The sequence below is a fragment of the Cupressus sempervirens genome, chromosome 6 (genome assembly GCF_028749045.1).
Source record: "Cupressus sempervirens isolate cs-2001-9-10 chromosome 6, ASM2874904v1, whole genome shotgun sequence".
NCBI classification, from domain to species: Eukaryota; Viridiplantae; Streptophyta; class Pinopsida; order Cupressales; family Cupressaceae; genus Cupressus; species Cupressus sempervirens.
The window spans coordinates 284,249,061-284,265,604 of record NC_143123.1 but is presented as its reverse complement, the minus strand read 5'-3'; the positions used below and the strand labels follow the sequence as shown (position 1 = coordinate 284,265,604).

Sequence of the window (16,544 nt, the reverse complement as noted above, 5' to 3'; positions counted from 1 at the left end):
ATACTCTCTGTCAAACAATCAAGGTAATTGATTGCTATGTCACTATGCAATGCTTTTATCCATCTGCTAAGAAAAACTCAGTATTTTTCTTTATTACATTTGCAGTTGGCTCTGATACCATGTTGTTTTTGGATCTGTTGCAAATGTACTAAACACTACTAGATTGGTATGTGTATTCCAAATGCAACATCCTTTGAGATTTATATATAGAGAATAGGCCATGAATAGACATGTCCCTTCATAAGGCATGTCTATTCATTAATCAGATAATTAATATAATAACAAATTTAGTCATATATATATATTCAATACCAAATGATGTCAAAATGCAAGCACTAAAATGTATAAAACATAAACAAGAATTTTCTCAAACAAAGCTCACTTTATTAGCCTCAAACCAGACCTGATATAGAATGAATAGAATTACAACAGAAGACTAATGTTTCAGATTTAAAGATTATTAAAAACCAACATGGAGACACACATACCGAAAGCAAAGATAGAAGCCCAATATTCAGAAGGTCCAACTGTCTCAAATGGTGTCCAAAATGACTGATAACAGCAACAAATATTCTCTGAAGATCTGATATAAAGTGCCGACCTTAAAACCCTAGCTGAGCATTGTCCTACTCTACCAAAATATGCACACCCTTGTACCAAAAGAATGCTATAGTTATGCCATGGTCAAGACTGAAACTATCTTCATTTCCTATAAAGCCCTTGAAAGAGATTTCCAGTTGAAACTTTCAGCAATCTGATAATGAGCGCAATGGTGAATTTCGAATGAATCCACACCAAAGATGGGTTTGGGTTTCCATCCAAACCACTAAGAAACTCCAAGTGTTTCCGTCCTCAAATTTCTTTTAAATGAAAGCCAAAGATTTCCATGAGAAGTTTTATAAAAATTAAATGTCAAGAATGGATCTCATTTCTCATTTTCCTCCTTTTATAACCTCCTTTTTTCCAATGCTGAGAGAAAAGCTTTATTTTATTTCTTCTATTTCATTTTTCCTCCAAAAGAAACTTTGTGTTATTTTATTAATTTAAACTCCCTTGTTGCTCTAGAAAATACCTTTACATTAATATAATGATACTTTGATGCACAATGTACTTGTTTTATGTGCCCAAGATTTAAACTTCTCATCCTAGTTCCAACGAGCCATAACACTAATTCTCATTAGACAATTTTCATTAAAATAGAAAACTTACTAAAATTTAATTAAAATATAGCCAATACTATTACATGAGTTGCAAAAATGATCAAAAATTGCTGGAATCAAAATCTGACAAAACAAGAGTGATCCTAATGATAAAAGATGAACGATCTCTACTAGGTGACTTATTATAAATAGACACTCCATCCAATAACCTTGGAGCCCAAACTAGAAGTTGAGAATAACATTTGAAAACATCATTTAAGTCTTTTAAAGTATCTAAGCTCATTGGAACCAGAAATTAAAAATTCTGATAAAGTTACACTTATCCAAAAGGTTAATGCCAACTATAATGTAAAAGGACCCAAAAATGGGGACATTATCTTCCCAAAGATTGCTTGTACCTAAGTAATATGAACCTGTATGCTGAAACCAAATACCTGGATACCATATCAACATCTGATCTTGTTTCTTTTGTTGCATTATTCTAATGTAAGCATCACCATGCTCAATGTTGTGAAGCAACCCATCATGGCACATAAAAATAGTGCACCAATCATGTGGATTCCAAGATCCTAAATCATACCACGTGCAAACTTAGTCAAGTAATCTTCCATGTGATGTTACCATATATGTAAGCATCATCTATCCAACTACAAACCTCCCTCCAGTTGAAGCCATAGTTTCTCTAATATCAAATGATGATGAGAGCTATCATTAGACCAACCTCTACCAAGAAACGGGCAAAACAAATCTCTCCAACTCCTTTGACCAGCTCCTTGAAGCATGACCATCCATGGGAATGTTCCACCTGGATCCCATAAGCAAAAAGGCCATCTAACTTTCCCGCTATCTATTAATGTCATATTGCTCTAAACTGATTAAAATGAAATGTCCAACTCTCACAACACAACCTCTCTAACTTGTATCCCAAATTGGCGACCATAATGGAGAAGAAAACTGGGAATTCTACAGGACATGGCTGTAATATCCTAGCTGGATATCCTTTTCAGTTTTTCCTCAATTAAATTTTCAAAATCATAAACCAGAATTTCATGCAACAATGACCACAAAATACCAGTAAATAACCAGCAACATTGACCAATTAATAACCAACAAATACTCCTGAAATTGTTATTGTATTATAAATTAGCTAAGTTACACGGGTACCCCTCCCCCCCCTCCGGACCTCGAACTGGTTCGAACCGGTTCGAGATTCTGGTCCGGTTCGACCAAGGTTCGCCCAAGGTTCGATTTTCGAATCCTGGTTCAAACCCAGGCGGACCAGGTTGGGAAAATTGAACCAGGTTCGAACCCAGCCAAGAACCCGCCCACGGACGCGGAAATAAAGTTATTTATTTGCATTTTTAAATAATTTTTGGGATCCACGTACCCTAAAAAGGTGTTATGAATTGGTTTTTTGCTCTCTCATAGTCATTTGTTGTTTCTAAATAGGTTGTTTTGCCTTGAAGGAGAGCACATAAGTTTTTGAGCAAGCATCCGGTTGTGCAAGGAGGAGTTTGAAGATTGACTTGTTGGTGTTCTTGAAGTGTTTGTGCATCATTTATACACATTTGCAAACTTGCAATGGCTGGAAAAGGACCAAGAGGTAAGATCTTATTCCATTTACTATTGTTTCGTTCTAGTTTTTCCATTTTTTTTTTCATTTCTCTTTCAATCTTCATATGTTCTAAGTTCTTCAATCTTTTCCATTATTTCAAAATTCGTCATTTTCTTGCATATAGATTATGAACATATATCTAATTAGTAATTTATTGCCATAGGGAAAGGTTCAAAAGTAATGTCATCTACCTCTTCATCAATAGGCAACACCAAACAAAGAATGGAAACCAACTCTGATTCTCCTCTATGGAAGTATGTAGACATTATAAAACCCATTCCAGGAGGTGGTGCATTCCGTTGGAGATGTCGAGGATGTGATGTAGAAAGAAATAGTTCTTATTATCGTGTGGTAGGCCATCTATGTGGTTATACTGGAAGAGGAGTCAAGAAATGCCCTGGCAAAAATGGTGTCCCTATACCAAATCACACCGTGTTAAAATATATTGAAGAGCATGAGGCAGCAGAAGAGAGAGAAGGACACAGGGCAATAGAACTCGGTAGTAGTAGCAATAAAAGTAAAAAAGCCAAGGGAATGCAGCCCCCCTCAGATGTTATTGTACAAGACCATTCCTTCTTCAATACTACAATGGACACTGACACTGAATCTGTCCCCATTGTACACAAAAGAAAGGGGCCAATAGAAACTTCTTTTCAAAACAAGGCCCGGGATATTGCTGACATTAAGGTGGGAAGATGCCTCTATGCAAATGGGTTGTCTTTTAATGTTGTCCGCTCTCCGTTTTGGAAGGACATGTTGAGGGGTGCCAATGAAGCTCCAAAAGGGTATTGTGGCCCCGGTTATGAGAAAGTGCGCACCACCTTGTTGGATGATGAGGTCCAACGGGTTGAAAATCAATTGAAGCCCATAAGGGACTCATGGGTTGAGACAGGGGTGACAATTGTTTCAGATGGCTGGAAGGATTCCAGGAACCGTCCCTTGATCAATGTCCTTGCGGTGTCCCCTAAAGGGGCAATGTTTCTGAAAGCGGTGGATTGTGAGGGCAAAGTAAAAGATGGGCCATTTATTGCTGATATCTTAATTGAGGCCATTGAACAAGTGGGTGCAAGAAACGTTGTCCAAGTCATAACGGACAACGCAAAGAATTGTAGAGCAGCAGGTTTGTTGGTTGAATCACGATATCCACATATCTTTTGGACACCTTGTGCAGTCCATTCACTCAATCTTATGCTACAAAAGATTGGGAACCAAATTGAGTGGATCAAAACAGTGTATGAAGAGGCTGAGGAAATACAAATGTTTGTCACAAACCACCACATGACTCAATCTCTTTTCAGGAACTACTCAAAATTGGAGCTATTGAAGGTAAATGAACTTGAACTCAAATTAGTAATTTAATTTTTAATATTTGACAATTTTTGATTTTTCATATTTTACTTGTGCAATTGCCAATATGTATACTTTTCTTAGTTTTCTAAAATATGTATCTAATAGTTGTTTTTTGCTCTAATTTATGTCACAGGTTGCTGAGACCCGTTTTGCATCACATATAATCGTCTTAAGACGACTTGTGCAAGTGAAAGATGCACTTCAAGGTATGGTAATCAGCAACAATTGGGGTGTATGGAAGCAAAAGAACACTGAAAGGGCAAACAAAATAAAGGATAGGCTATTGGTTGACTCATGGTGGGAACGTGTGGAATATCTCCTTAAGATCACCGAGCCCATTATGAGCATGCTTAGGTACACTGACATGGATAGGCCTTGCCTTGGAGAGATCTATGATGGCATAGACTCAATGATTGAGAAGATTAGGCAACTTATAAATGAGCAAGAGCAAGATCCGCAAGAGACCTTTTTCAAACAAGTGCAAAAAAGTATTGATGAAAGATGGAACAAAATGACCACTCCATTACATTTGCTTGCCTGTGCCTTGACCCCCAAATACTATAGCTCACAATATTGTGATCTACCAGGAAGGTTGCCACCATACAGAGATATGGAAGTGTCTGACGGGTACCAGGCAGCATTTAGAAGAATATTTCCTGATGATGATATAAGAGATGTAATCATGGATGAGTTCATAGCATTTGTCAATGCTACAGGTCTAAGTAATGATGCTCTTCGTCATCAGTTCAAGAAGCATGCTCATGGTTGGTGGTACCTCCATGGCCAAAAATTCTGAACATTGCAGCCCCTTGCAATCAAAGTTATATCACAAGTTTGTTTTTTTTTTTTTTAAATTAGCTCACTTTATCTTCAAAAGAATATTTTAATAAGATTGAATTAATTCTTTTTTAATTGCCTACCCTATGTTGTCTTTATAGGTTGCTAGTTCTTCTGCATCAGAAAGAAATTGGAGCACCTATTCTTTCATCCACTCGGTGAAGTGCAATAGGTTGCAATCAAAAAAAGCCGAGAACCTAGTATTTGTGCATAACAACTTGCGCCTTCTTTCACACAAGAGTCAAGAATACAAAGAAGGGGAGACAAAGAAGTGGGATGTAGATGCAGAGATTGCGGACTTGGATGCTTCCACTACTGCGCTTACAATTGATGATTTTGATAACTTTGATGCCAATACCATTGTTGATTTTGCTGCTGATCCCATTGGCCTTGGTGCAAGTAATAGCGTAGGCGAAGAAGGAGGAGATGAAGAAGAAGATGAAGAAGAAGAAGATGAATATGAAGAAGATGAAGATGAAGAATGAAGAACTTAGAACTAGAAATTCAGAATTTTAATAGATTTTCATTCTATTAGTTACTGTTAAACATCGAACGTGAAACAATGACACTTGAACTTGATATTTTAAATGTTTTGAATCTTTCATCTTTGATGTTGAAGTTGATTGAATTATGTTACTATATGATGGTATGCTCACCATGATACATTGATATGTTATTGTTTATGCTGTTTTAAAGTTTTAAATGTGTTTATGGTACTATGCTACATTCTAATTTTAACTCATGCTTCATAAAAATGTATATATATATATATATATATATAATTTTTACATGTTTTTGTACTAACGAACCCAAACGAACCCAAACCCCTTTCCAAAATTTCGTCGAACCAGCGAACCGGTTCTCGAACCCGAACCCGGAACCGAACCACGAACCGGCAACTTAGTAAATTAGCAATACAATAAATATCCAATCGTAAAAACAGTGATAAAAGTCAGATTGGATAACATAAAAAAAACCTAAAAAGCAACTGTGAATTTCATCGCAAATTCAACACACCAGATGAATTGGGGCTACATCCAATCCACCTAAAAGAACCTAAGGGTTTGCATCCTCAAATTCCTAAAAGAAGTTGAAGCTTCCTAATTCCTTCAATTGAAATCTCAAACCCAAATCAATATCCAAGCATGCCCAAAATGAATCTCCCTCCCTTCTTTTAATGCATCAAGCTATTACTCTTCAGATTCCACTTCTCTATCTTTCGTCCTCTCCTCTTTTATCACCTTTTAGCTCCGTTTATAATATTAAATTGATCCATTTATTAATTTATTTTAAACTCTCATAAGTGAAATTTAATATTTTATGAGTTTAGCTTCAAAATTTGTAATGCCCCAAAAAAGGGACATTACAATGGCTTCCTCCCCCATGAGGGGAACACAACAAACCAAGCATCCATCCTACAGCTATGCATCATCTGGAGTAGCAAGTCCTTTGTAGATGGGCTGAATGAAAAACAAAATACATCACATACAATGTAACCAAAACATGATGCCCTAACAAGGTCCTCGGGAAATCCTAAATCAGCACTAGGTTTCCATAATTGTCTCTCTATACTAGGAGTTGCACAATGCAAATCATTCTATGAAAAAATCACACCAACAAGCACAACCAGCATACTGGATATATTCTACCCACGTGTTATCATCATGCTCAATTTTTGTGACAGTAGAGCTACTAAAGGAACTGAAGAAATCATCATGACAATGTGGTTAAGTCCCATTTACGTGAAGAGAACAAGGAAAAATCCATCAACACTCTCTTCTCTCTGTTAAATCCTGATAACTTGATCATATTAATGTTCTGATTTTTCAGATTAGACAGATCTAAAATGCATGTAATTTCCTTTATATATAGCCTCATGATAAATACATCTCCCTACAATAGATTGGCGATTTGCTAGGCATATTTATATGCCTTCTATTTGACCATTGTAGTTAATTAATAATTAACTATTAATTAATGGACAAAGGCGCCGATTTGTAGAGTAGGTTGTTTCACGGAGGGCCAACCTAGAAGGGGTTGTGTCTTATGCAAAGACAAGACCCTTGGTTAATATATAAGTAGAAGCAAGATTGTGGATAGAGAACACACAATACAATCTTAAGTCTGCTCTTCTAGCAATCTGCTCCTTGGCGATTTAGTATAGGAATAAAATATAATTTCCAAAATTTATTGCAGACTTCCAGAACAATAACATTCAATCCAAAATTGTAGTAGATAGATTTGCAGCAAGGTATTAATTCTTCATCAATATTATATCTTCAAAATTTGCAGAAAACTTACTTCGTATCAGAGCCAAGTTGTCAAACCTAGTCTCTGCAAATTGACAATCAGGTTTGAAAATATCTAAGCAACAACCTTCTACCTTCAATGGCCAACGCAATCAAACCCAAAGGCAGGTTTGATGGAAAAGAACACTTCGTTGCATGGAAATTCAAAATTATGATGACTCTTGAAGACAATGATGTAATGCAGTTTGTTGATAAGGAATCCAAGCAACTTGATGCTGATCCTCATAAAACTAACTGGATTAAAGCAAACAGGAAAGCCATGAGAATCATATTAGATAGAGTTTAAAATGAAATAGTACCTACGCTAATGACACAATTGACAACATTTAATATGATGAGTGCATTATTAAATGCATATGAGGTTAACAATGCAACTAGAACCCTTGCACTAAAAAGGCAACTAAATCATATAAAAATAAGAAAAGAGAATCTATGAATTCATACTTCCTAAAGGTGGCTAGTCTAAGAGATGAACTTGCAAGTATAGGGACCATAATTGAAGACAAAGAGTTGTCACTTATGGCTATAGATGGGTTACCGGATTCATGGGAAACATTCTCACAAGGAGTAAGCGCTAGAGACAAACTCCCAAACTTCAACAGACTTAAAGGAGATTGCCTTCAAGAAGAATCAAGAAAGGACTGAAATCGAAAACTAGAGATGAAGAACTTCATGTTCTCAATACAAATTCATACAAAGGAAAGAAGAAACACTTTAAGAAGAAGAAGGCCCCTCAAGGCAATAACAGATTCATGAGGGACATATCTAAAGTCAAATGCTTCAAATTTGAAAAACTTGGACATTATAAGTCAGACTGCCCTAAGAATGCGAGACAACAAGTAAATTTCACAAAGGTAACTAAGACAAAAGAAAACTATGATCCTAAAAATTATGTATTGTATTCAGCATCATCAAATGATGTATCTAGCAAACTCAACTCTTGAGTAATTGACAGTGGATCATCCAGACACATTACAATGTATAAAGAAGTATTGGATTCAATGATGGAGGAAATCGATGGAGTTACCATAGGTGACAATTCTGCACATCTAGTCAAAGGAGTTGGAAGCTGCACCTTAAAACTAAAATCAGGCATCTCTTTACACCTCAAAAGAGTACTATATGTACTCAGAATCAAGAGGAACCTAATTTCTATCACAGTACTTGAGGATGATGGATATAAGGTAGCATTTATGGATGGAAAGGTAATGACCTGGCCTAAAAACTCTTCTATTAAAAAATAAAAATTGATTGCTCAAAGGAAGGGATACCTATATGAACTATGTTCGGAACCTATTCAAGCCTTAGTTCATGAAGTTGTAGACATATACGAAGTATGGCATAGAAGGTTAGGGCACCTAAACTTCAAAGCCTTATCAACTATGGAGAGATGGTTACTGGTTTACATAAGTTGAACAAAGATCATTCAAGCATATGCAAAGGATGTGCACTAGGTAAGAACACCAAAAGTCCATTTCAAAATAGCACTAGAAAAACTAACAATGTTTTAGAATGTTCACTCAGATTTATGTGAACCCATGTTTGTTCCTTCTTTCGGAGGATTTTCGTATTATGTACTCTTTATGGATGACTTCTCTAGGAAGACATGGATTTACTTCTTCAAATGTAAAGAATCAGAAGAAATCCTTAAAAGATTTAAAGAATTCAAATCCTTAACTAAGAATCTATCATGACACAAAATTAAAACTCTTAGGACTGATAATGGAGGGGAATATACTTCAGATTTGTTTAAGGATTTTTGTAAAGAAGTAGGGATTAAGAGGGAGTATATTGTTCTTTACAATCCTTAGCAAAATGGGGTAGCAGAAAAAAAGAATAGGACAATTGTGGAAGCTGCAGGAGCTATGCTACTTGACCAAAATTTAGGATCCTATCTTTGGGCAGAAGCCACATGTACTGTTGTCAATATTCAAAATAGATGCCCTCACTCCCACCTCAGAGATAAAACTCCTGAGGAAGTCTTCTCTAATTCTAAACCAAATATCAGTCATCTTAGAATATTTGGGTGTCCTATTTACATTCATATTCCTAAAGAGAAAAGAACTAAACTTGACCCTTCAAGCAAAAGAGGTATTTTTGTTGGATACAGTGAAATATCCAAAGCCTATAGAGTTTACATACCTCGTCCAAAAAACATTGAACTTAGTGGGGATGTAATATTTGAAGAAGATTTAGCATTCAAAAGAGCCCTAAGTTTTGAAGATCCTTCACATATACCTAGTTCTGAAGAAAATAATGAACCTGAGTTTTAGAGGGAGAACATTGAAGAAATTGAAGGTGAAATTCAAAATCTTAATCTTAAGGAAACTCAAAAACCTAAGAAAAGGCCAATTTGGGCCTCTAAGACTATAGAAGCACAAAACTTCTCTCACCATAAGGAACCTTTAGAGAAAGCAAAAGACCCAAAAGATTCTCTAGCTATGCTGCAAACATGAGTGATTTATCTAAATTAGAACCAACCAATGCTTCAGATGCTATTAAACATACAGCTTGGAAGGATGCTATGATAGAAGAATACCAATCCATTATTAAGAATGATGTTTGGGAAATTGTTCCAAGGCCTGAGGGAAAATCTATTGTTTCTTCTAAGTGGATATTTAAAATCAAGCATGCTGCTGACGGTAGCATTGAAAAATATAAGGCCAAATTCATAACCCGAGGATTCTCTCAGAAGGAGGGAATTGATTATGAAGAAATGTTTACTCCAGTTGCCAAATACACCTCTGCAAGAGTAGTCCTAGCTATTGTAGCATCAAAGGGATGAAAAGTAGATCAAGATGGATGTGAAAACAACATTTCTGAATGGAAAGATTACTGAATAGGTTTATTTGGAACAACTTGAAGGATTTGAAACTCATAACCCTAAAGTCTTTGTTTGCAGGCTCAAGAAAGCTCTCTATGGGCTTAAACAGTCTCCAAGGGCATGGTATGAAAGAATCAATAAGTATCTCACCAGTTTAGGATTTTCCAAGAATGAAGCTGATACAAATCTCTATTATAAAAAGGATAAAGATGATATGATAATTTTGATACTATATGTTGATGATTTACTCATAACAGGTGGTGATCATCTTATAAATCAATGCAAGAAAGATCTAATCAGAGAATTTGATATGGAAGATTTAGGACTCCTTCATTACTTCCAAGGACTGGAAGTATGGCAAAACTTTGACATCATCATACTTAATCAAGGAAAGTATACTTTAGACATCTTGAAGAGATTTGGAATGTGGAACTGCAAACCTATGTCTTCTCCAATGGAGACTAACTTACACAAACTTGAGGAAGCAGCAGCAGAATCACCCTCCATAGATTCTACTCTTTACAGACAGATGATTGGATCTCTCATGCACTTGGTAAATACAAGACTTGATATTTACTATGCAGTTAATGCCTTAAGTCAATTTATGTGTGAACCAAAGGAGATTCACCTGGTTGCAATCAAACACATTATGAGATACTTACAATGCATTGTTAACCTTGGGCTCAAGTATAAGAAAGTTGACTTGGACTTACATGGATTCACAGACTTGAATTGGGCTGGAATTGTTACTAATAAGAAAAGCCCTTCAGGATGTTGTTTCAGTTTAGGCTCAACGATGATATCATGGATATGCAGAAAGTAGGCATTAGTAGCACAGAGTTCCACAGAAGATGAATACATTGCAGCTGCAATGGCTTCTGGGAAGCAGTTTGGCTTATAAAGTTACTTATGGGATTATCTGGTCAACCCATGAATCCCACTATCATTCATTGTGATAATCAGAGTTGCATCAAGCTCTCTGTGAATCTAGTTTTTCATGACAAATCCAAGCATATTGAAATTCCTTACCATTATGTAAGAGATATGGTAGACAGGAATACTGTCAAGTTAAGATACATTTGTACTGCAGATCGGCCAGCAGATATTCTTACCAGACCTCTCTCTTAAGTGAAGAGAGATCACTTCAGAAAAAGACTTTCATTTGTATTCTTTGATTATTAATAAAATAATTGTGTTAAATTATTATTGTCAGGCTATTGACTGTTATGGGCTTCACCATTTGTGTTTATTATCTAAAGAGGTGACGATCTCTATGATAATGAATAGACATTATATGAGATGATGATCTCTGAGATAATGTTCTAAAATAGTAGGGAACTACTGGAAAATTTGGATGAATTAAAGATCATATTGTGTTATAGACATTTCTATGTCTATGAGTCACAATTTGGATAAAGGAAGTATTTAATCATTCTCCGGATTGTATCCTATGTACTGGTTGATCTTAATTCAAGATCATATTGTGATATAGGCTTGTCAGTGCCTATGAGTCACAATTTGGATAAAGGAAGAATTTAATCATTCTCTAGATTTGATCTTGTGTATTGCATCACGTGTAATACTGTTATCACAAGTATTAGTGATAATTCATATTACAGGTTTAGTAATATGACAAAGTATCATGTGTACCATGATACTACATGCTTGGAAGAATCAGATAGACATAGAGTACAAATCTATACTTAACAATATTGCTAGATATGTTTCTCTCATTTATATTATCAAGTTAAGAGGAAGTATTAAATCCTGATAACTTGATCAAATTTAACGTTTTGATTTTTCAGATTAGACAGATATAAAATGCATGTAATTTCCTTTATATATGGCCTTATGATAAATGCATCTCCCTAGAACAGATCAGCGATTTGCTAGGCATATTTATATGCCTTCTATTTGGCTATTGTAATTAATTAACAATTAACTATTAGTTAATGGACAAGGGTGCCAATTTGTAGAGGAGTAGGTTGTTTCATGGAGGGTCGACCCAAAAGGGGTTGTGTCTTATGAAAAGACAAGACCCTTGGTTAATATATAAGTAGAAGCAAGATTGTGGATAGCGAACACACAATACAATCTTAAATCTGCTCTTCTAGCAATCTGCTCCTTGGCGATTTAGTACAAAAATAAAATATAATTTCCAAAATTTATTGCAGACTTCCAGAACAATAACATTCAGTCCAAAATTGTAGTAGATCAATTTGCAGCAAGGTATTAATTCTTCATCAGTATTATATCTTCAGAAATTGCAGAAAACTTACACTCTCCTTATGTACTCCATGGCTATATTGTCAGTCAAGTCTCTATCCAAGGCTGATTTGTAATCAGCAGTATGTCCATCTATCAAATATGACAAGGCAACCACCTCTTGGTTGCAATCAGCACTAATCTAAGGAGTACTCTCCTCCATGATCAAGAGTTAGGATGATATTTTGGATTAACACCAACAAAAGGTATAATCAAAGTCTGTGAATTGCACAGATCTCCATACAACAACTCATCCCTGACTTGAATCTATGAAAGGGCTCTCTAAGAGAGATGACTCTTACTATAGTCTGATCCTTTCCCAATAATCTGTAGTGATTCTCTTTGATCTAATCATCCAAACTGAATCTCCTCGATTCACTGTTGTAATGCAGATGTTTTCATTAAGAATTCTGTTTATGACATTATTACACTGATATTCTCCTACAAATATCTCTACTCAAGTTCTGCTATATTTAATAAGATTTAATTTCTTTTACTTGACACGCTTGATCTGAACTTGTCAATGTTTTCTACTGATATTTATGACTCTTATGTATATATAAAAATAGACTTCCTTTAATAATTTAAATATCAAACCCATACACCTCCTTCGAAATCTCCCCATCTAATGTCGACCATTGCTTTTTTCAGGAACTATTGATTTAGTTCATTCCTTGCTGCTATGTTCAATGATATGGGTCACTAACCTTGTAAAGTCCATTTAAAACTCACTGTTGTATAAGGAGACCTGCTGCTCTGTATAATATTGCTGTTGTGATGATGTACAAAAGCTCGTTGAGCATTCAAACTGCTGATTCTATGCCTCTCTTAATAAACAGGTCGCCATTCATAGAATAAACACTGCTGAAAATAAATGGTTTGATGATCCATTCTCTTAATTGATCAGAGTTCCCGTTGACTGAATTTCGTGTACGATGTTGTTATCTCCCTAGAGTATGTTAAAGTTTTGTCTGGAAATAAATGATAAACAACAATAAAGAAGAACAAAAATAATAACATAAGATGCAAGACATTTATCTTGGGAAAACCCTTCCACTTTAAGGGAGAAACCTAGCCACACCAGAAAACATCTCTTTTATCGATAATAAAATGTTCAAGTACTATAGTTTCACTTGATACATGACAATACACTATGCAATCACATATATAGATTAAAATGAGACTCTTCATATTACACCCGAAGGTCTCTTTAATTTAGAAATACAAGACTTCATATTTCCAAATGCATGCCCCTTCACATGACACGTCTTTACATATAATATTATCCTGAATATTATCATAAATATCTACTTCAGCTGAAGATGACCAATAACGGTCATATTTCTATCTCATAAATCATATATAAAGATCTCTATCACAGCCACAATCTTCAACACTCCCTCTTAGCAAGAGATAGATCTTCAATATGGCATACACATAGTTGTAACCAAAGATGTTAATCACATAAAATATGTTACCTCAACAAACATAATTCACCTTATTTCATAAGGCACGTGAATTTTAGTCATAGTCATACACATAACTTCCACCATGCCTACTCATAGAGGGTGGTCCACCATACCTATTCGCAAAGTGTAGACTGAGGGCTTTAACCTCAAACTTCTCATAGAGAAGAATGCGTTTCCACCATGCCTACTTGTACAAGGTGGTCTACCATAGCTACTCGAAGAGGGTGGAACAAGGGCTTTCACCTCAAATTTCTCCCAAAGAAGAATGCATTTCCACCATACCTACTTGGAAAGGGTGGAACGAGGGTATTTGCCTCAAACTTTTCGTAGATAAGAATGCATCGACAGAGACTCCCTCTATGCAGATCACTACAATTAGATAGCTTATTCTAATTTGACCAAACAGGGAGTGGTTACACTACCACATAGGCCTACGAAAATGTCTCCCTCTATCATGTAACCTCCCTCTGAAGCTGAAAAGTCTCCCTCTAAAGATAATTTCTTATATATGATATTATCAAAGCAACATCCTCATATTCATAATCTCACCTCATCTCATTGCTTCTTGTTGCACCCTACAACCAAAAGAGATTAATAAAAAAAAAACAATCATATAGAGAGATATATAATGTACCGTCTTAAATTGGAAGCACCTCAGTTTAATGATTGATTTAGCTCCCATTTAAGGAGAGGAAATCATCCATTTGCATCTTTCTTCTTTTCTTCCCTTGTATGTCCTTCCTAGGTAGAATTGGGGTAAAACCTAATAGATCCTCTTTAAGAGCTCCTATTTTCATGGTGTAAGGTTCAAGGTAGGATCTATCCACCTAGGTCCTCCCTTCCCTTCCTTTAATCACTTTGAATCTACTCTTCGCACTGAAATGGCTATATCTCGGACTATGTGCCTGATTTATGGGATTCAAGACTTGTCTTGGGATCCCAAAGGGATTTCAAAGGCTCTAGGCCCTGATTGTCAAGGATGAAGTGCACCCCTGATGGGCCAATCAAGGGCACATTTTGGATCCTCTGTTTGGGTCCCATGTTCAGATAGCTTTGAGATGTTAATTCCTAGGCAGGTAGGCCTACAGTAGTTAGTTAATTCCAAACCCTTTATAAACCCTTCCATTTCCTCATTTTCATATCATGCATTCACAAGTTCAAGCACTCACGCTCAAGCTCTCAAGTTCTCAAGCATTCTTCAAGTATTCAAGACATTCAAGAAATTTCTCCATTGAAGATTAAGGATCCATGGATTCAAGCTATTGAAGGAATTTATGGTAGATCTGCTATTGCATTTTCAAAATTCAAGATCTCCCTTCATACATTCAAGATCCTTTGTTGCATCTTCTACATTCATCTACATTCATAAGGCGGATTTCAAGCATATTCATTCATGAAGATTTTGGTTTCATATTGATTTCCTTTCTAGGGCTTTTGAAGATGAGGCAAATCAATATCTACATACTTGATTACATTCCAAATTCAAGGGCATATACATAGATTACATTGTTTCATGTTAGATCTATCACTACTACTTGCTAGCATTCTGTCTTTATTTCAATTCAAGAATAATTCCAAAACTGGGGTTTGAATGAGGCAAACCTCCCCAACAATGAACAAACAAATCCTTTATTTTGCAGGTATCAAATCTTGGATTGGCAAACACGTTGCAAACTCAGATACCCTTTTTGGCTTTCTTGACAGCTACAAAATCAGAATAAGCGTTGCACTCATTCCTTCAGGGCCGACCGAGTTACCTAGGACGCTTCAACAGTGACCAAGTCACCCTTGATCATCCAGTTCGGCCCTCACAGATTCCCTAACAATTTCTAGGTTTTGCCTATTGCACACTTTTCAGTCCACATCCTAAGATTATAACAATTTTTGACATCATTTGACAACCCATTTTCAAGTTTGTATTTTATGAGATATATTGTCTTCCTCTTTTCCATTTCAATACTTTACATTCAGCATTACATTATCTATCTTCTTGCTTAAACCCTCTTAACATGGAGGTGAGAGGGAAATAAACATGAGTTATTCATCCTTTTGTATTGGGTTTATGCATTGATACTTCCTTTTATGTCAATCAAATCTAATCCATCTGTTGGATCTTGGTCTTCCCCCTTCATTAATGTATCGGTTCGTCTACTTCCATTTTCCAACCATACATTAATTGGTGAACCCTACTTGTGTCTTTTTCTTATTACAGTTAGATTCTTTGCATTGAGTGTTCACCTTTATTGGTGAACCCAATGCACTCCCTTCTTCAATTTTGGAGTTAGATTCATATATTTTCTTGTTCACCTTTCTCCATCATTGGTGAACCCAACGTTTTACATTTCTATATAGGAGTTAGAATATTGTGTGCTCTTGTTTAGCTTACATCTTGCATTATGAAGATCCTTTAGTGTATGGCTATCTTTTTTGATATTGTCCTTCTTGCATCTATCTATAGCACTTATGATGTATATGAGAGTTTCAAGCGTTTTATAGAATTCATGATTCTTCATGCTCCTTTTTCTTATGCTGTTATGAGGTTAATGAATACATCTTTTCCTTCTTTCAAGATTATGATTATATCTCTATGTGGTTGGTTTATTTCTTCTTTGGATTATGTGATAGCTTTAGTTGATGATGCTCCTAATCATCCTCTTAATCCTTTGCCTAACCCTCCAAATCTTCCTTCTCCTTCATCTCCTAGTACTTCTCAAA

The 16,544-nt window shown here is 35.7% G+C and overlaps 2 protein-coding genes across 11 annotated transcripts in view; one reads left to right on the top strand and one right to left on the bottom strand.

The window, feature by feature from the left end:
• Positions 1-16,544, bottom strand: part of LOC149552323 (alpha/beta-Hydrolases superfamily protein) — a 260,629-nt gene that overhangs the window by 11,997 nt on the left and 232,088 nt on the right. The gene's annotated exons all lie outside the window — the stretch shown is intronic.
• Positions 2,548-5,566, top strand: LOC149552325 (uncharacterized). Its single transcript, XM_089789779.1, has 2 exons — positions 2,548-4,957; positions 5,064-5,566. Exon 1 carries the CDS (start codon positions 2,956-2,958, stop codon positions 4,132-4,134), a length of 1,179 nt encoding a protein of 392 aa, XP_089645905.1. The 5' UTR covers positions 2,548-2,955; the 3' UTR covers positions 4,135-4,957; positions 5,064-5,566.